Source organism: Phocoena phocoena, chromosome 15, assembly GCF_963924675.1.
Source record: "Phocoena phocoena chromosome 15, mPhoPho1.1, whole genome shotgun sequence".
Classification (NCBI taxonomy): domain Eukaryota; kingdom Metazoa; phylum Chordata; class Mammalia; order Artiodactyla; family Phocoenidae; genus Phocoena; species Phocoena phocoena.
The window spans coordinates 4,938,049-4,959,498 of record NC_089233.1 but is presented as its reverse complement, the minus strand read 5'-3'; the positions used below and the strand labels follow the sequence as shown (position 1 = coordinate 4,959,498).

The following is a 21,450-nucleotide window of genomic DNA, read 5'->3' as shown; positions in this document are numbered from 1 at the left end:
AAACCAGATGCGAAGGATCTGGAATACTCACCACTTAGTACCCTGTCCATATCGGCGAGGGTTATTTTATGATGATGGAATTTGCAGTCTTTCAGAAACCTCCAGAAGTGAAGCTTTGTCATCAGAAAGGTGTTATCCAGAAAGTGATCACATCCTAGGCTGCTGTAGAAGCTATAGATTCTTCTTAATTCTGTAATATTTCTTAAGACAGCATATTCTACCTGAAAAGGGAAAGCCATACGTATCTTCACCTTACCTGATAAGAACAAAGGTAAAAGAAAACCTGTTTTCTAAATTAAACGAGGTAACACGTGCAATAGCATTTACCTCTTACTACTGTAAGAGCTCAATAAATGTTATATTCTCCCCACCCATCCCCAGGTCAGTAACGTGCAATTTCTGAGTAAGAGTAGAAAGACATGCTGTTATCTGGACAGTGGAATTACTTTCATGCTGCTCTGTCCAATCCTATCCTGTTTCATCATGTCTCAATGACAGCGATAAAATTCTCTTGTCTACAGATCGATATCCCTCATGGACACAGACACAAAAATCTTCAACAAAATATTAGCAACCAGGGAATTCCCTGGCGGTCCAGCGGTTAGGACTCCACACTTCCACGGCCGGGGGCCTGGGTTTGATCCCTAGTCGGGAAACTGAGATGTCACAAGCCACGCAGCATGGCCAAAAATAAATAATTAATTTTAAAAACTTTAAAAAATAAAAGACATTCAATACATGACAGCAGTCATCAACTGCATCTTCCCAGGACTGTGGAGAGTCTGCTAATGTTTTAGCCTAAAATATAAATTTATAACAATACAGAAGGTTTTTACCTGCTTCTTTTCTTCTGATTGGTCTCCCTCCGGGTACATTTTCAGCAACAAACTGAGATCCAGCTCGATGCTCGAGCCTAACATGGAATTACTTTCACTGCCATCAAGCTTTCTGATGATTTCTAGCAGATGAGGACAAATATACAGGATAAATGTGAAAAACAATATTAAAATATTTCAATGTCAAGTCAAAATGATTTTCTGCAGAAGCATGACACAAGAGTATTCAAAAACCTATAAGAAAGCAGCTGCTCACAGGAAACTTGTGTTTTCTGAAATATTAGGTGTATTTTTGATGCAATGTTACACATTAATTTGCCTTTAGCTGACAGGTGGACGCTCCCTACCGGCACTGATGGAGGATCTGCAATACTGGTTCCTGAGGGCAGATTCTGGAGTTGTGTCCAGGTAGCTGATCAGTTCACCTTCAAGATTTGGAAACTCTGCTATGTGGTCATTGGAAAATGGGCCATCATACACACGCCCATTCTTAAAAGTTAATCGGCCCTGCAGAGAGAAAAGTAACTTTTTGCAGCTTAGGAAAAGCGTTTTTAGAAAACCATTGGTAGGAACTTCCCTGGTTGTCCAGTGGTTAGGAATCCCCCTTCCAATGCAGGGGACGTGGGTTCGATCCCTGGTCGGGGAACTAAGATCCCACATGCTGTGGGGCAACTAAGCCTGAGCACTCCAGAGCCTGCGTGCCACAACTAGAGAGCCCGTGTGTCCCAACTACTGAGCCCACGTGCCCTGGAGCCTGTGTGCCACAACGAGGACCCAGTGCAGCCAAATAAATAAATAAATATTTTTTTAAAAATTATAGAAAAAGGAAACCATTGGTAAACGTACATCAATATCTTTTTCAGGGGTTTGGAGGCTTCTGTTTGCTTGTTAAGATCTGCACTTAGTCCACGTACAGTCAGGCTCCTGGAGTCTCTTGTCACCGTGTAGATCCTCTCTCCTCTCCCCAGTCCCCCTTCTCTCCCCTCACTGTGTCTGCCCTACAACCTCTCCCCAACTTTAAGCACCCCTAGGTCACAGAATGTGGCTTATTAAATATGCTGTTGACCAGCAGAGGTGCCTATCACAGAATGGGGACTCTCTTGGTATTTATCACACCCAGGCCAGTGGTTGGTCTGACTAAAAGGTGGGCAAATGACCCCCAGTTCAGCTCAGTGAAGCTAAAGATGTTTGTGGAAAACTTCTCCAAAAAGAGTTTCTTCTCTCCTTCTACTTGGTGGGATATGTAGACGTGAAGCCTGGAACCACAGCAGCCATCTTGCAGTCATAAGGGAGGGAAGCATAACTGTGAAGCTGACATGGTAGGAGACATGGATGGATGCAGGAGAAACCCCGACGTCATGGAGCTGCTGAATCAAACCAACACTGAATCCCACATTATTCTTTATCATTTATGGAAGATTAAGCTAGATTTTCTGTTACTTGCAACCAAAACCACCCTAACATACACACACACACACCAGACTAATTAAATAACCTCTAAATACAAAGGAAATTGATATGTTAGAAGTTATTTTAAAAGTTATGTAATCATCTTAACAAAACAGTAAGTTATCCTATGCAAAATGCATAATGCACTTTACTAGACAGAGAATGACAGGCTTTTACATAATCTTTAAAATGTAATCTTCACAGGTATGTACTCACCATGCCATGTTTTTTATTGGCAACCCATTCTCCCTCATACATGGCTCCACTGGCATAGTAGAACTTTCCATGGCCATGACGGTATCCATTCACAAACTCTCCTACATATTCATTTCTCAAAGGATACTGGGAGTAGGGGATTCTCTTTAGAAACCATGTGTGTGTGCCAAAACCATTCTGAAAAGAAAGCAAATTTCCATGAGAAGTGCTCAAAATGTTTCCTCTTTTTACCCAAATCCATTAAAAATTAGGTACGAATCGAATACAGGGACTCATTTGAAGGGGCAAGGAGCATGCGTGATGGAGTCTCACAAACTTGGGTTCAGCCTCAGCTCAGTTATTTACAAACCAGCCCTCTGACATAAGGCTAATTAGATAAGCCCTCTGGGTCTCATCTATAAAGGGAAATAACACCTACCACAGGTTGGATGTAATAACTGAAAATAGTGTATATTAAGTGCCTGGCTTAATATTATTTTAAATTTTAATTATTTTTAACATACAGATTGATAAAAATATTCCCTCCTCAATCCCACATTCCAGAGGTAAACTACTAGTTGGGTTTGAAATTCATCTCTCTTTTCCCCAGGCACATACAATCATACTTAATCAACATATTATATACATATATAAAGACATACACAATTTTTTCAACAATGGAATGTTTCTATATATACACCATTCTTTTTTTTTTTTTTTAAACCCTATCTGACATTATTCACTGTTATACAAGCTTACACAGCTTGGATATGTATACCATTCTGTAAAATCTGGGTATATACTGAAGAGAAATGAAAGCAGGGAATCGAACAATGTGTACACTCATGTTCATAGCAACAGGTGCAACAGCCGAAAGGTGGAAGCAACCCAAGTGTCTGTTGAGGAATGAATAAACAAAATGTGGTCCATCCATACAACGGAATATGATTCAGCCTCAAAAAGGACGGAAATTCTGACACATGCTTACAGCATGGATGAACCTTGAAGACAGTACACTAAGTGAAATAGGCTATTCACGAAAGGACAAATACTATATGATTTTACTTAGATGAGGTATCTAGAGTAGTCACATTCACAGAGACAGACAGCAGAATGGTGGGTGCCAGGGGCTGGGGGCAGGGGGAAGTGGGGAGTTATTGTTTAATAGGTACAGAGTCTCAGTTTTGCAAGGTGAAAAGAATTCTGTGGATGGATGGCGGTGACGGGTAAACACAGTGTGAATGTACTTAACAATGAACTATATACACTTAAAAATGGTTAAGATGGTAAGTTATATGTATATTTTACCACCATTAAAATTAAAAAGAAGAAAACAAAGTTGGAGTGGCCATATTCATATCAGAAAAAGTAGAGCTCAGAGAAATAAAAATCACCAGGGTTCAAGAATGACATTATAAAATTATAAAAAGGGTCAACTCACCAGGAACACATAACAATCCTAAATGTGTATACACATAACAACAAACTGTCAAAATATACGAAGCAAAAACGGATAGATCTGAAAGGAGAAACAGACAAATCCACAACTACACTTGGATACTTAAACACGCTTGTCTCAGAAATGGATAGAAAAAGTTGACAGAAAATGAGTAATGATATAGAAGATCTGAACAACACTATCAACCAACTTGATCTAACTGACATCTATAGAAAACTCCACTCAACAAAGTCAGGAATACACATAACGGTTCACCAAGATAGACCAAAATAAACCTCAACGTACTGAAAAGAAATGCAATTATAGACAGTATGTTCTCTGACCACAGTGGAATTAAACATACACAAAAACCAACAGAGACGTATCTGGGAAAATACTCAAATATCTGAAAATTAAACAACATAATTCAAAATAACTTATAGGCCAAAGAGGAAGTCATGGGGAAATTAGAAAATATTTTGAACTGAACAAAACTTAAAAAACATGATATATCAAAATAAGTGGGATACAGATAAAGCAGTGCTAAGAGGAAAAATTGTATTAAATGTTTATATTAGGAAAAAAGAAATGTCTCAAATCAATAAAGCATCCATACAACTCTAGGAAAAGAGCAAATTAAACCCAAAGCATGCAGAAGGGAGGTAATAACAAGAATAGATTTCAGTTATTTTGAAAAACATCAAAGAAAACAAAACTAAAACTAGCTCTTTGATCATTTTAATGAAATTGATACATCTCTAGCAAGACTGATGAAGGAGAGAGAAAGCACAAATTACTAATATTAGAAGAAAGAGGGACCATCACTATAGATCCTATATATATTAAAAGAATAAGGTAATGTTATAAACAACCTTGTGCCAATAACATTAACAATTTCTATGAAGCAAGCAAACTCCTTCAGTATAATACGAACTTCCACAGCTTACTTAAGAATAGATAACCTGAATAGCACATTATTTACTAAAGAAATTGATTTTATAGTTAATATGTAGTTAATTTAATCATCCCACAGACAACTCCAGGCCCAGAAGCCTTCACTGGCATATTCAACTATATGGCTAAGGAAGAGAGAATGCCAACGCTACAAACTTCCAAAAAATTGAAGAGAACACTTCCCAATTCATTTGATGAAGCTGACGTTACCCTGATTACTACCAGCTGACAAGATGTTATAAGGAAATAATACTACAGATCAATATTCCTTGTGAACGTGGACACCAAAATTCTCAACAAAATATTAGGAAATTAAACCCAGCAAGATATAAAAAGGATAATATCATCATGACCAAGTTGGGTTTGTCCCAGGAATGCAAGATTGGCTCAACATTTGAAAATCAATTAATCTAACTCAACCAATCAATAGACCAGAGGAGAAAAACCACACGACCATCGGACTGGAGGCAGAAAAAGCCCTAGACAACACTCAACATCTATTCATGATGAAAACTGTTAAACAAATTAATTAAAAAGTGCTCCCTCGGGGCTTCCCTGGTGGCGCAGTGGTTGAGAATCTGCCTGCCAGTGCAGGGGACACGGGTTCGAGCCCTGGTCCGGGAAGATCCCACGTGCCACGGAGCAACTGGGCCCGTGAGCTACAGCTACTGAGCCTGCGCGTCTGGAGCCTGTGCTCCACAACAAGAGAGGCCGCGATAGTGAGAGGCCTGCGCACCGCGATGAAGAGTGGCCCGCGCTTGCCACAACTAGAGAAAGCCCTCGCACAGAAACGAAGACCCAACACAGCCAAAAAATAAATTAATTGATTAAAAAAAAAAAGTGCTTCCTCAACCTGATAAAGGGTAGCTACAAAAAACCTACAGCTAACATCATGCTTGATGAGAGACTGAATTCTTTCACGCTAAGATCAGGAACAATGTGAGGATGTCCACTCCCTCCACTCCTAGTCAATATCACAAAATATCCTGGAGGTCTTAGCCAGTGCAATAAAGCAAGGGAAAAAAATGGCATACAGATTAGAAAGAAACGTGAAGTTGACTGTATTTGCAGGCATGGTTATCTAGATTAAAAAGCCCTAAAGAGGGCTTACCTGGTGGCGCAGTGGTTTAGAGTCCGCCTGCCGATGCAGGGGACACGGGTTCGTGCCCCGGTCCAGGAAGATCCCACATGCCCCGCATAATGTAAAAAAAAAAAAAAAACCAAAAAAAATAAAACGGAAAAAAAAACTAGTTGTGTTTAAAAAAAAAAAAAAAATTCCTAAAGAGTCTACAAAAAAGCGACTAGAAGGATTATATGAGTTTAGCAACGTCCCCGATTAGTAAGTTAATATATAAGATGTCATCAGAAAATCCTAGCTATATAAACTATATAAAATTAACCATAGAAAGCTTTCCTTTCCTGTGCAGGAAATACATAACTATTTATTTATTTATTTATTTTATTTATTTATTTTTGGCTGTGCTGAGTCCTCATTGCTGTGCGCAGGCTTTCTCTAGTTGCGGTGAGCAGGGGCTACTCTTCCTTGTGGTGCGCAGGCTTCTCATTGCGGTGGCTTCTCGTTGCAGAGCACAGCTCTAGGCACGCGGGCTTCAGTAGTTGTGGCTCGCAGGCTCTGTAGTTGTGGCACACGGGTTTAGTTGCTCCGCGGCATGTGGGATCTTCCTGGACCAGGGCTCGAACCTGTGTCCCCTGCACTAGCAGGTGGATTCCTAACCACTGCGCCACCAGGGAAGCCCAATACATAGCTTGTAAAATGTAAATAGTGTGTGTGCTTCCTGACTGTCCTTTGTGGTTTGTGAGAAGTGCTGATTGCAATATGTCTTCAGGAAATGCCAAAGTTGGGCCCCATGCCCCCCACTTCAAAGCAACTGCTGTAATGCCAGATGGTCAGTTCAAAGATATCAGCCTATCTGACTACAAAGGAAAATATATTGTGTTCTTCTTTTACCCTCTTGACTTCACCTTTGTGTGCCCCACGGAGATCACTGCTTTCAGTGATAGGGCAGAAGAATTTAAGAAACTCAAATGCCAAGTGATTGGTGCTTCTGTGGGTTCTCACTTCTGTCTCCTGTCATGGATCATCACACCCAAGAAACAAGGAGGACTGGGACCCATGAACATTCCCTTGATATCAGACCCCAAGCGCACCATTGCTCAGGACTATGGGGTCTTAAAGGCCGATGAAGGCATCTCATTCAGGGGTCTTTTTATTATTGATGATAAAGGTATCCTTCGACAGATCACCATAAATGACCTTCCTGTCGGCCGTTCTGTGGAGGAGACACTGAGACTAGTTCAGGCCTTCCAGTTTACTGACAAACATGGGGAAGTGTGCGCAGCTGGCTGGAAGCCTGGCAGTGATACCATCGAGCCTGGGGTGCAGAAGAGCAAAGAATATCTCTCTTAGCAGAAGTGAGCGCTGGGCCATTTTAGGGCCAGGCTGCAGTAGGTGGCCATGAGAACAAAACCTCTTTTGTACTACTGTCATGCTTAAAACACAAGACTTTACACTCAGCCCAGATGTGGTGTGGGACAGGACAGGCCCTTCCTGCAGGGCTTGGGGAGGCCAGCCTTTCTTCCTCTGGAGGGAACGGCCTGAGCTATATTATGGGGCAGGCAAACTGATGTGTATAGTAGTAGGATATCACTTTTGGTCTTTTGTAGCTTTATTAAACTTGAGCTGAGACCTTTTTGATTCTTCATTTTAGGTGGACATTAGCCTTTGAGTGTAAGAGGAATTTACTTTTTGCTTTCCCTCTTTAGGGGAAAATGAGGTGTCAGAGTGCCTCAGAATCAGGAAATTATATTGAGGGGAAATGCAAGTAGATACAGGGAATGGACCTTGAAGCAAGGTGTTTCATTGCACCGCATCTGGAGAAGAGCAAGGCCTACTACAGTACTGGCCAAGGCACTGCAATTTACGCTATAGGCTGGGTTGCAAGTTAAGAGCCCAGTGAGATTACTGGCATTTACTTTTACAGTACTGGGAGGGCTGTATGAAAACCTGAAGCTTGGCCTCTTCTGAGAAATGCCTGGTACTGGTTCTGTAAAAAGATCAGAGTTAAGAGGCTTCAGTGCCTTTGGAACTAAAAGGAGGAGGGGGAGACGAACACAGCGCTGGTGTTCGTAGGGGAGGCTGTCTGTGTCAAAAGCACGGTGCTGAGCACCTCTTGGCTTCCCTGGGTTTCTATCCTTGATTTAAGGGTAGTTCCTATCCTCATATCATGTCCTGAGGGAGGGTTGTCAGTGGGACAAAGGTGGATTCCTCCTGGGCTCTTGAGGCTAGGGCAGATTCAGGACTGAGAATCCTTCTGTATATCATGTGGTACCCTTCTAGACACCTTCCAGACACAGCTACCCCAGCCTACCTACCCCTCCAGTATTCAGACAAGCCAGAACTACGAGCGGTGGTATGGGATTCCCGGGGCCTTCAATAATAGCTTATTATATGCCGGGCACTATTTCGTATTTATTCAGTCTCCATAAGAACCCTCTGAGGCAGGCACCGTTATTTAGGGGACAGTTGCTTCTTAAGCCCTGTCACAAGTAGCATCTTGAAGCACTGCAGAGAAATGGGAACAGGTAATAATCCCAGATTCCAAGGCAGCTGGCAAGTCTGGATCTGCTTTGGTCTTTTGACCAAACTTCAAATTTGAGCCTTGTTATCTTCATTTAAGATCTCTACTATAATTCTTTATCAAAAATGATCACCTTGTACCCAGTAAAATCTTGTCTAGCCAAATAAGTCCAAAAAAATAAATAAGTAAAATGTAAATAATAGTCTCAGTCCTCCCAAGAGTCATGTGACTTATGAATTTGCCAATGGAAGAACCTCGCTTGTGTGTGAGACCTCTAGAGAAAACTAAATACTAATAAAACAGCACTTAAAAAAAAAAAGGTCAATTTAGCCATAAAAATGAATGAAATAATGCCATTTGCAGCAACATGGATAGATCTGGAGATTATCATACTAAGTGAAGTAAGTCAGAAAGAGAAAGACACCCTATGATATCACTTGTATGTGGAACCTAAAATACGACACAAGTGAACGTATCTACAAAACAAAAACAGACTCACAGACATAGAGAACAGACTTATGGTTGCCAAGGCGGAGGGGAGGGCGGAGAGGGATGGATGGGGAGTTTGGGATGAGCAGATGCGAACTATTATATACAGAATGGATAAACAACCAGATCCTACTGTAAGGCACGGGGAACTATATTCAATATCCTGTGAGAAACCATATGGAAAAGAATATGAAAAAGAACATATATACATGTATAACTGCATCACTTTGCTGTAGAGCAGAAATTAACACAACAGTGTAAATCAACTATATGTCAACAAAATATATATTTTTTAAAAAGGCTGATTTAGGGCTTCCCTGGTGGCGCAGTGGTTGAGAGTCCGCCTACCAATGCAGGGGACACGGGTTCACGCCCCGGTCCGGGAAGATCCCACATGCTGCGGAGCGGCTGGGCCCGTGAGCCATGGCCACTGAGCCTGCGCGTCCGGAGCCTGTGCTCCGTGGCGGGAGAGGCCACAACAGTGAGAGGCCCGTGTACCGAAAAAAATAAAATAAAATAAAATAAAAATAATAAAAAGGCTGATTTAGACAAGTAATCATAATGTGAGTTTGTGAGTTTCTAAATTTAACACAGCTTGAATTTCAGATTACCGTGCAATACCCTACACCAAATAATTCCTGGGCTGAGGATCAGCAGAGCCCCCACCTCTGGGTGTATTCCGCTCAAAGCAGCTAGCACAGTACCTGGGCCCCCTGCTCCCACTGACCCGTGTACTCTTCGTTAGTTGTCAGCCACCTCATCCTGCCTTCCCCATGCCGCACATTGTTCTCCCACTGACCTTCATATATATTTCCAGATTTGTAACTAGGACAAACAAAAAAACAATCAGTTATCTCATGTACAACATTTACCTCTAAGACTTTCTTAAACTTTCTCCCTAAATACCTCTGAAGAAATCCAATCCTTGTGCCCATACAATCTTCCCTGTATTTAAAATCAATGAATAGGCATGTGTTCCATAAAAACAATCATCTGGGTGGGTGGGGGGGGTGGACAGAATAAATTACTTTGTAAAAACTTCTGATTACTTAATAAGGTGACAGTGGGTAAGATTAGTGTTTTTAATCTTTTTAAGTAACTCCCTATAGTATTATGATTGGTTAATATTTTGCCCCCAAGTATTTTAATCCTTAAAATATTTGGCTCCATCAGCTCGATCTAAAATCAAGTCGATATGTCAGTATCCCTCAGAAAATATGAAACTAACAATGGAGACCCATGATTAATACAGAAAACAAAGGGAGGCAGTTTCTATGTATAATAAAGTGAAACAGTATGATTAGCCATCATATTTAATATGGTGTTTTTCTAAATTTTCCGAAGAATACTTCATCCCTGTTGAGATTATATTGGGGTTAATTTAAATATTCCACCCTGCTTATGTAGAAAACGTGTTCTCTGTAAGTTCTGCACCTTATCTTTAAATAGCCTACGTGAAAGTTATTTGGGCCCAAGAACGCTTTTCGCCAACACCCCAAACATGGGGGGCGGGTGGCGGTGGATACCTACCACCTTATCCCCCAGCCCTTTTTGACGTTGTTCACCCAGTCTCCCTCGTACCAAGAGGTGCCCTCTTGATTGTAATAAATGGAGCCCTAGAACAAAGAATATCATTTTTTAAATAAAATCATCAAGCCTTATAAAACAAATGCTTTTTTAAAGGTAAAGATTAAAATGTATGATTTTAAGGAGTCTAAATGATGCAGAAAATGTCATCCTTAGGTAAGACATATAACCCGTGTTATGTTTCTGCTTTGTGATTAAGAATACTGTAAAGTGCCCACCAAGTGAGAATGAGATCACAAATCAGTTACCCCTGAATAGCAAAGTGTCACATACGGGATGAAACGACTACATCCATTACCCTCAGCATATTCAGTAATTATTTGTCAAATAAGTACCTAAAGAAATCCTACTTTGTTGTCTCCTAGAGTGAAGAGTAGTACCTTCCTTATAACTGAAGCTCACTCTCTTTTATGTACCAAAACCAGTTTGTTTTATCCCTTTTGACATCTTACTTGACTGCCTCCGAGCATAAGTGAACACGGCATAATTTTTCTTTGATGATTCCTTTAAGGGAGCGGGAGTAGCCACTGTGCAAAGCATTTGGATCTACGCTAAATGGCCTGAAATTGCTTGTTTGTTCCCTGGTTTATTTCTGTGTGTGTGTGGTTTTTCCATCGTCTTCCTCGTTCTCACGCTAACTTGTTCCTTCTTGCAGCCATCCTGGTGCCTCCATCTAGAAGTCACCATCCCCAACTCCCCCAAATATCTGAACTGACCTGCTTTGAGCTAAAAAACAGAAAAACAGAATGCAGAACACGAGGGAACGGCCTAAATCTGAGTAAGGTGATAATTATGAAGACAGACTTTCTTTTTCTTTTGACATTTTCTAAAAACAGTGCTACAGTATTTTATCATCCTATATAAAAGTGAGACAATAGTACCAAAAACAGCAACCTCGCTTCAAAGTACCTATAACCTACATTGCTGGTGAGAGTGTAAACTGGTTTAGCCACCACGGAAAACAGTTTGGTGGTCCTTCAAAATGCTAAACATCAAGTTACCATAGGACCCAGCAATTCCACCCCTAGGTATATACCCAAAAGAACCAGTGAAAGAAGCCAGACACAAAAGGTCACATATTGTCTGATTCCATTTATACAAAATATTCAGAATAGGTAAACCCCTAGAGTGGTTGCCCAGGGCTGGGGAGGTGGGGAGTAACTGCCTAATGGGTATGGGGTTTTATTTGGGGATGATGAGAATGTCTGGGGACTAGATAGAGGTGCTGGTGGCACCATACTCTGAATGTACTAAATGCCCCTGAATTGTTCACTGTAAAATGGTTAATTTCACGTGATGTGAATTTCACCTCATTAAAAAAAAAAGTGAATATACCCTTCACAGCCCCCCCACCTCCTGCTCTCTGTGTTTGCACATCCCATTCATAGCCGGGGGTCGCGCGGCTGCCTCACCCACCTTGCCGTGTCTCTTGCCGTGGCACCAGTGGCCGATGTAGGACACGGGCTGCGTGCTGGACTTGAACATGCCGAGTCCGTGTCTTATGCCGTTGACCACTTCTCCTTCGTAGGTGCTGCCATCCGGCCACGTGTAGACGCCGTGGTTCATGGGGATGTTTTTCACAAAGTCCCCCTAGGGCAAAATGGTCATCAGCGTGGCAGAAAGAAGGCAGCGGAGCGATCCCTCGTCTTGTGGGCTGCTGGAGATGCGGACACCACGCCGGTCTCTCCTCCCTTGGAAACGGCTGAATACCCCCTCCAGCTCCCACCCCCCTCCTCCTGTCTCTACACATCCCATCCTCCCACACCTGGTCCCTCCCCCGGACAGAAGCCCGGGCGGAATGAGCTATCGGGAAAGCTGTGTGCAGAGTAAGATCGAAGAAGCCAGCAGGTGACGTGGTACAGTGGTGGCTTCCAAGCCTGGCCTTGAGAATTTTGGATTCCGGAACCCGCCTCGGAGGCGGCTAATTCACTGGGGTCCAGTGTCACCCCCAGGACATGCTGATGATTACCCAGGCTCAGGGATCACTGGTGGAAACCCTAATATACTGCAGACACACCAGCCAACGTCCTGCCCCAGGATGAGCGGCCAGTATGTGGTGCCCCCCACACCTCAGCCCAGAGGCATCGGGATCTTTTCCAGGAACATGAACTCCTGGAGGCGAGGTCCCAGTAGAGGTCCCAAGAGGCCAGCCAACCTCCCAGAGGATGCTTCTGTGAGAGCCAGAATCCTGCCCATAAACCCTCCCCTGACTGGGTGTTTGTGTGTCTGTGAAGGGGGTGGCTCTGTGTCTGCAAGAATGAGCCCCACCTGACCTTCCAGAGCTGATGAACCAGAGGTCCAGGCCAGGAGGCGGGGCTTGGGGGCAGGGGGGAGGGGGGAGTTTCCCAGGAAAGATTGGCCTGAAATGGCAGTTGGGACACAATCCTCTGGCCGCCCTGGACCTCGGCTGTTCTCTCCCCTCCGTGACAATGAAGGTGGACCCTCCCCTCGCTCTTCCCCAGCCTCATCTCCCACTGCCCAGTCCACTTAGCTGCCCACCTGGCCCAAACGTGCCTCTTTCCCTAACCTGGCTGTTGTTTGCATGTGAGCCTTATATCCCCTGCTTTAAATACTTTCATTACGACTTATGAACACCATCGCGTTAGCAGCTCTGCAACTGTGATTTTCAGGGCAGCGTTTCAGGCCCACACGCACTGTAGAGGCACTGGTCTAAAAATACACATTCCCTAACCCGGCAAGACCGTTAAGTGAGGCCCAAACGCAGCACAAGCAGCCAGTAGAGATAGCTAGATCTGAGTGAGTGGGTATGGTTTGGTCTCTAGAGAAAAAAGGTACAGAAGAGAGTGTATAACAAACTATTTATAGGGCTCCCCTGGTGGCACAGGCGTTAAGAACCCGCCTGCCAGTGCAGAGAACATGGGTTCGAGCCCTGGTCCAGGAAGATCCCACATGCCGTGGAGCAACTAAGCCCGTGCACCACAGCTACTGAGCCTGCGCTCTAGAGCCCGCGAGCTACAACTACTGAGCCCACATGCCGCAACTACTGAAGCCTGCATGCCTAGAGCCCACGCTCCACAACAAGAGAAGCCACCGCAATGAGAAGCCCGCATACCGCAACGAAGAGTAGCCCCCGCTCGCCACAACTAGAGAAAGCCCACGCGCAGCAACGAAGACCCAACGCAGCCAAAAATAAATAAAATTAAATCTTTAAAAAAAAATAAACTATTTGTGTTTGCAAAAATATGGGAGAGGCTGAAGAATACCTCTAGAATATACAAATGAAACTGGACACAGTTTACAGAGGGTCCCCTGCGGTAACAACTAACTTGTCACCTCTGTTCTTTGGTTCTATGGATTTTTTTTTAACCCATGTGCTGAGTTACTTTTATGAAACTAGTATGTTTAATTGTGGGAACCTGACCATTAAATCACATAATTCACTTAGAACTATAACATACTATACGCTTTACCTCATATTTCAATCCATCAGCCCAGACGTAAGTCCCCCGTCCATGCATGAGTCCTTCTGAAAACATACCCTTTGAAACAGAGCAACAAAGCATTAGGCCCAATCTTGATTTACACAACTGCCACCCAGGGATTCAGCTTTTAAAATGGAAACATGTTCGACAAATACGCTTGTCCAGCGTTCAGCTGGGAGCTGGCAACACACTGGCGTCCACCCTGTTCTAAAAAGGATCTGAGTAGGAGTCCAAAAAAACCCAGTTCCCTAAAACTGGCACTAGGCAGTGTTGCACAGTTGTTAAACTGAGCTGTAAATTCAGCCTTCCTCACCTAATTAAGCTGTTGGAAAACTCTAGAGTTCAAAAGAACTCATATGTTTTGGGCTTTGCATTTCAAAGTTTAAGGGTCTTTTGAAAATTGTTTAGACTAGATTAAAACCATTATCTGGATATCAGAAATTATGACATCTGTCAACGTCACACTTTGTTTTCCCTTACTGGGAATTATCAGAACGTGTGAGCGTGTGTGTGTATTGACACAAACACAAGTATACATAATGTACAGTTGTTCATATCGTTCATTTAGAGTATCTATTGTTAACGTATAGGAACTGGTTGTTAAAAACTTCACACACCTGAATGTCGCAATGCAATCAGAGAAAACGCGTATAACATTACACCCAGTCCTTCCTCGGAATCACTTCTTTAGAGGAGGTGGTGAGCTCAGGGGTTGATGACTGGAGAGAACCGAGAAGCTATGTAAACAGTGCCCTGACGCAGTGGTTCTAGACTCGACTGTGTTTCACAGCCACCGGGGTGGGGGGAGGTGAAAGCACAGATTACTGGGCCCGCCCTGCACGCTGGAGATTCTGATTCATCACCAGCTCTGGGCTGGGGCCCAGGAATTTGTACTCTGCACAAATTCCCAGATGCTGCTGCTGGTCCCTGGGAACACGCTTTAAGAACCACTGCCTTAACTTCACTAGCGAGAAGGTCCGTTATATCATCCATCCAGGTGAACCTAGCCACACATCAGGCAGGGCTGGCGCTCAGGGAAACTGGGGGCAGCCAGAGAGCTTCCAACTGCAGGCTGAGGCTCTCGTTTGGATTATGGACTCAATCGTGGTCGCAAGAAGCAGAGTTTTGTTTTGTTTAACAGAGTATTGATAGAACAGAAGGGATCGCGCTTCATCTACACGGGAAGGGCAAGTGTTTCGTGAAATGTTTGTTTTCCAGCTTTCTCTTTAGGAAATTGCGATCTAAACATGTGACCAACGCAGGTCGGACCCCTGTGGGTCGTGGGGCTACTGGGTCGTTCCACTGGGTCTGCCTCCTTCACTGTTTAAAGGAGGTCCAACTGATGACGACTTTCAATCGCAAGAATCTGAGTCTAAGGAAAATATGCAAAGTTTACAAAGCAGGTAGCTGGCAGCGAGGAAGGGGGCTCCTCCAGAAATAAAGGGGTGTTTGCCTCTCATTAGTGGGAAGGGCAAGGCTGCCTGGTCAGGCTTGAGCTACCAGGTGACTGCATACCTGAGGACACCCAGGGTTAGCAGGAGCTGTGATCACATCCTCAGCAGCCCGGGAGGGGTTTATCCCGTGTGGTCAAGCACTAGGTATCTTTGAATGGTATACACACTGGTGCCTTGTAGAAGCACCACAGTGGTGAAGGAAGATTCTCATCAGGATAAAGAAACACTACAAAGGCCAGAACTGGCAGAGGCCAGAGGCACAGTCATTTTAATGACATTTAATGACATAATAAATGGCGTGGGGTTGTTTTGTTTTCTTTTGTTTTTGGCCAGCTGCATGGCTTGTGGTATCTTAGTTCCCCGACCAGGGACTGAACCCAGGCCCTCAGCAGTGAAAGTGCAGAGTCCTAACCACTGGACCACCAGGGAATTCCCATAAATGGCATTTTTAAGAGTTTTTATAACACAGGAAAATGAACATGTTATGTTAATGGGAAAAATCAGGATACTGAAACCTGTGCCTTTTGACCTCAACTACAAAAATCTGTTCTATAATAAGCACACGTTTCCTGGATAATCTGAACGAACGATGAATGACTACTGCCACTGTAGCATCATTGATAAAGACAAAAAATGAAAACACCCCAGAAGTATCTAATAATTATGGCATAGTTCTGAATGGTAAATTAGAGCACTGTGCAGTATTTTAAATAATTATGGAAGAGGGAATGGGAATTTAGTGCTTAATGGGAACAGGGTTTCAGTTTGGCATGATGAAAAAGTTCTGGAGATGACGGTGGTGATGGTTGTTCAACAATGTAAATGTACTTAATGCCACTGATACTAACACTTAAAAATGGTAAGTTTAATGTACATTTTACCACAAACAAACTTTTAAGCTATGGAAACCATACATTAATACAGCAATGTATTCATAACTGAAAAAAGATTCAAGGTGTTATCTGCAAAATTAATACGCCCATGTAAAAACACTGATCCATCCATTCAAGAAATAAAAGAGGGGGGCTTCCCTGGTGGCACAGTGGCTGAGAGTCCACCTGCCGATGCAGGGGACACGGGTTCGTGCCCCAGTCCGGGAAGATCCCACATGCCGCGGAGCGGCTAGGCCCGTGAGCCATGGCCGCTGAGCCTGCGCGTCCGGAGCCTGTGCTCCACAACGGGAGAGGCCACAAAAAAAAAAAGAAAAAGAAAAAGAAAAAGAAATAAAAGAGGAACTTCTCTGGCAGTCCAATGGTTAAGACTCTGCACTTCCACTGCAGCGGGCACGGGTTCGATCCCCAGTCGGGGAACTAAGATCCTGCAAGCCACGCGGCCCACCCCTCCCCCCCCAAAAAAAGACACAGCAAATTGAAAACATTTATGGCAAAAGGATACTGGGATTTTTTACTCTTTGTTTTTTACTTTAGTGACCTTAATGTTGTTTGTACAAAATAAAACTTGGCAAAAGGAAAAATCTAAAATGACTACTTTGTACTAAAGTAGTCATGTTTTTACCTTAAAATATGCACTCAGGGTTCAAAATAAAATCAGCATCAAGTACTTCCAATTTCTTTTGAGGAATCAGTGGACTTTCTGAAGATGTAAATCTAAAGTTATCACCCTGCACTGTCTGCCCTACCCAGTCCCAAAAGGTATAACTCACGTGGTAGGTACAGCCTCCTTGAAAGATGGCAAAGCCTTCTCCCTCATACAGTCCACGGACTTTTTCCCCTTCGTAGCTACAATGAAACAAAGCTTAAGGCAATGAATCATGTGAGCACACCTCAGTGGACTGTGTGTTAAAATACGTAATGAACATCAATGAAAAAGTACAAGTATCTCACATTCACTCAACAAGCATTCCCCGCCGAGGACCACTGTGTGCCTGCCCCCTTCTAAGTACCAGGACTGCAACTGTGAACAAGTTCCTGCCCTCAGGAGTTTATGGCTCAAAGAGGAGAGACAGTAAAAAGGAAACAAATGAACAAGATAATTCTAGATCGTGTTCAGTTTTTGTGAAAGAAATGATCGGGGAATGTGATCAGGAGTAAGGAGACAGCTACTTATAACAAAGAACCTGGAGAAGAAGAGGATCCCCAGGAAGAGGAAACAGCAAGTGCAAAGGCCCTGAGGCAGGAGCGAGCCTGCCGGCTCAAGTCCAGCTGCACAGCTGGACCACACTGAGTAGGTGAGCAATGGATGGGAGGGAGACCAGGGGAAGAAGAGGCTGGGCCGTGATAAAGACTTGCTATAAAATCGAAAAGCTCTAGGAGGAATCATGAGAGGGTTTTAAGAGGTGGGTTGGACAAGACCAGATTTACATCTTAAAAAGATCACCCCAGCTGCCTTGGAGAACGGACTGTGTGTTGTGGGGAGCTAACTGCCGGGATGGAGTAGTGAGAGGGGAGAGAGATGGAGGCGTATGGAATATTCTGGACAATTTTCTGTCTGAGGTGATGAAAACATTCTGAAAATGGGTAGTGAGGATTGTTGCATGACATGGCGAGTGTATTTAATGCCTCTGGATTTATCCTTAAAATGGTTAAAATAGTACATTTTATGCTATGTGTATTTTACTATGATAATATTTTTAAGATATATTCTGGACATAGAACCAACAGGGCTTGCTGACGTGCTGCCTTTGGGGAAGGGAGGTACCGAGAACAGCACCCAGATGTTTAGTTCAGCACCGAATGGATAATGTGTGATGTGTCACCTAGCTTGCCTCTAGGCTCTGAGGTAAGTGAGGTGGAAAACAAATGGACCTGTGACAGCTATGACCACACTGGGATTATTCCAAGAATCCAAGGAAGAGTAAACATTAGAAAGCCTATAATTCATGATATCGGCAAATCAAAGAAGAAAAACCATGTTCATATCAAGATGCCAGAAAAGTATGATAAAATTCAGCAATCATTTTTTTTAAATTCTAATTAATGGCAGTCACTATGGAAAACAGTATGGAGGTTCCTTAAAAAAACTAAAAATACAGTTACCATATGATCCAGCATATATCCAGAAAAGACAGAAATTCTAATTCAAAAAGATACATGTACCCCAATGTTCATAGCAGCACTGTGTACAACAGTCAAGCCAGGGAGGCAACCTGTGTGACCACCAGGCTGTTGTGGAAATGACAGAAGGTGACGTCCGAGACTAGGTTGTAAAAGACACTGAGGCTCCCAAAGCTTGCTCTCTCTTGATCACTCTCCAGGGAAGCCAGCTGCCATGCCGGCAGGACGTTCAAGCAGTCCTGCGGAGACAGTCCATGTGATGAGAAACTGAGACTGACGGCCACCCCAGGGAGCCACTGCAAAAGACTGTCCAGCCGGCCAAGCCTTTAGACGAACCCTGGTTGACATCTTCGCTGAACCTCATGAGATCCTAACCCAATACCATCCAGCATCCAGCAAAGCTGCTGCCAGACTCCTGAGCCCCATAAACTACGTGATATTTATTGCTTTAATTGTCATGTTTTGGGGTAACTTGTTACATAGATAATTCATACAGGGAGTGATGTAAACCAAGTCAGCATTAGGAAGGTAAATCTACGAGGCCTGGGGAGAGAGGCTAGAAGCAGGGACTCTTTAGGAAGTGAGTCCAATGGCCCAAGCAAGAGGTATGAAGACAAGTCTGTGCGTAGCGAAAAGGATGAATGAGAGAAGCACAGAGGAAAAAGAAACACAAAAGGCAGGGGTAGGGAAGAGATTAGTTCTGCGACTTGGAGCTTGGATGCCCTGATAGAAACAGGGACCAAGGGAGGAGCCAAAGGCTGGGAGAGAAACTGCAACGTTTAGAGGAACCTTCTAAGGTGCGAATACTCATTTATTTCCCCCCATTAAGAACCTGAGGCTCAGAAAGGTTCGGTGTTGGGGTTGATGTCCTAGAGCTAAGACTCAAATCCAGATCATGGTACTTCAAGTCCTGCAGTCTTTGTGTTGGGACACAGAAAGTTTGAAGTCCAGTGGACGATGTCCACTAGGGAGGTAAAAATCTGAACCTAAAACTCTCGGAGAGAGAACAGTGCTAAAGACATAGATGTTTACCGTCATCTAGGGAGATGGAAGTAAAGCTACAGTAAGAGATTATCAAGAGACAGAGAACAGAGAGCATGAAAGTCGTAGAAAAGGGAGCACGGATGATGCAGCTCATTAAAATCACCTTTCAAAAGAAAAAAAAAAAAATCACCTTTCTACTATGAGTTTGGTCAGAATGGGCTCTTCATACTGGGTGGTATCTTCATCCTGCAGATCATTATTTTTGCACTCTCTCTTGAGTCCTGGTTCTTTGAGCTGCGTGTCCAATGGCGGCACAGCACCTGGGGACGTACCTTGCCGAGCAGCATTGCCATCTTGTTTGGAAAACTCTGTATAATCGGAGAGAGATGAGGGAGAGCAGGCCAACTTATCCCCTTTTTTATCTGCTCTTTTCTTTTCTTTCACCATTGCCTTTAGAAGACCTAAGGGTTGCTTTATACAGGTAAGTATCGAATGACTCCTTTGGTTGAAAGCTGTTTGTTTCAAGGCGTTGATGAGTTTTACCTGAAAAATACGAATTGTGTCTCGTTTTACAACCCCAATGTCATTATCACTCTCTTCCTACAGCCTGAAAAATTAATTACAAGTATCGAGTCTCACCAGTTTATAAAAATATTATTTCAATATTGCATTGGTTGTTTCCTAAAATTTTTTAAATTGGAAACACCATCTACCACTTCTTTTCAAATAGTGCTCCAGTAAGAAGAGCAATCCTGTGTGTGAAAAATACCGACTTAACCTCTAAAATCTCACATGCCACCAGTTCATACTTTAAAAGCCTGTCTCTTCGTGTGTCAGCATGGCGAAGTGCTCATGAGCTGCATTGCCCCTTCCCAGCTGTTACCTGAGGTCCTTCTGCTTCAGCTGTCAAACAGGAATAACAGCACCTTTGTCTGGTTATAAGGAGATGATGCACAAAATCCCTACGGATCAGACAGTGTGCCCAATCGATAATGAAGTGATTATTTTTTCACTTTCCTGTTTTTGAACTCGAAATCATCGGCTACCTACTCCCTAGGACCGCACTACCAGGGTCAAGGAAAAAATCTTGTGCTAATTATTTGCCCAAGGTCTTAGAGCTGAGGCACAGGGCTCCAAAGCCACAGTTTCTGTGGCCTTCCCAAACTGACCCCACTGAAGACATCCCGGTGCATCAAGCAGGACGCACAGGTGAGTCCCGGAGTGCAAGGCAAGGTCGTGTCCGTCGCGGCGCAACCACGGCCTGGGACCCCGGGACCCCGCGGGGGCGCTCACCTCGCTGGGGACGCCGTGGGACTCCGCCAATCCCAGACGGAGGCGGCGCGGCGACCTGATCCTGCCCGTCTCCAGGCAACCGCAGGCCCCACCCCGCTCTTAAACGGGCCGCCGCGCGTGCTCAGCCCTTAAAGCAGAGCTCTGAAGCTGGAAGCACCTGACCAGGGTTTTCCCAGCTCTACTAATTGCCGCGCCCAAGGCCTCTCTCAGCCTTTATCTTCGCTGTAACACTAGAATAACTCAGGTGTTACTTTTTCATTATGGCCCTAAACGAATTACCCCAAACTTAGTGGCTTAAAGCAACACAAGTGTATCATCTCACAGTTCTGTAAGTTAGGAAACCACCAGGACTGGTTCCCTTGGCGGCTCCAGGGGAGAATCTATGTCCTTGCCTTTTCCAGTTTCTAGAGGCCGCCTTCCTCCATCTTCGAAATTAGCAACGTTCCTCTCTCTGGCCCAGCTGGGAAAAGCTCTCCACTTTTCAGAAGCAACGGGCTAGACGGGGCCCACCCAGCCAACCCAGGGTACTCGCCCCATCTCACCACCCTTCCCTTACTCACCTGCGGAGCCCCTTGGCCACATAGAGCAGGTTTTCAAGGGTTCTGGGATGAGGACAGGTGGTCTCTCGGGAAGGCCTGCCTCCCACAAACCCCGATATGCAGAGTTCTTGCAAATATTAAATCTTTCGGACAGGTCCACCAGTGCAGTGCTTGCA

At 43.9% G+C, this 21,450-nt stretch overlaps 1 protein-coding gene and 1 pseudogene across 1 annotated transcript in view; one reads left to right on the top strand and one right to left on the bottom strand.

Annotated features, from left to right (window-relative positions):
• Positions 1 to 19,978, bottom strand: part of RSPH10B (radial spoke head 10 homolog B) — a 38,496-nt gene extending 18,518 nt beyond the window's left edge. The window contains exons 1-10 of the mRNA XM_065892307.1: positions 19,633 to 19,978; positions 17,108 to 17,183; positions 13,979 to 14,047; positions 11,964 to 12,137; positions 10,491 to 10,576; positions 9,665 to 9,785; positions 2,502 to 2,678; positions 1,184 to 1,343; positions 837 to 958; positions 32 to 221 (exon numbers count right to left, since the gene is read on the bottom strand). Of these exons, the coding sequence (XP_065748379.1) occupies positions 32 to 221; positions 837 to 958; positions 1,184 to 1,343; positions 2,502 to 2,678; positions 9,665 to 9,785; positions 10,491 to 10,576; positions 11,964 to 12,137; positions 13,979 to 14,047; positions 17,108 to 17,183; positions 19,633 to 19,889 (1,432 nt within the window). The 5' untranslated portion in view covers positions 19,890 to 19,978. The remainder of the gene's footprint in view (positions 1 to 31; positions 222 to 836; positions 959 to 1,183; positions 1,344 to 2,501; positions 2,679 to 9,664; positions 9,786 to 10,490; positions 10,577 to 11,963; positions 12,138 to 13,978; positions 14,048 to 17,107; positions 17,184 to 19,632) is intronic.
• On the top strand, positions 6,710 to 7,300 carry LOC136134761 (peroxiredoxin-1 pseudogene; annotated as a pseudogene).
• Positions 19,979 to 21,450: the final 1,472 nt, after the last annotated feature.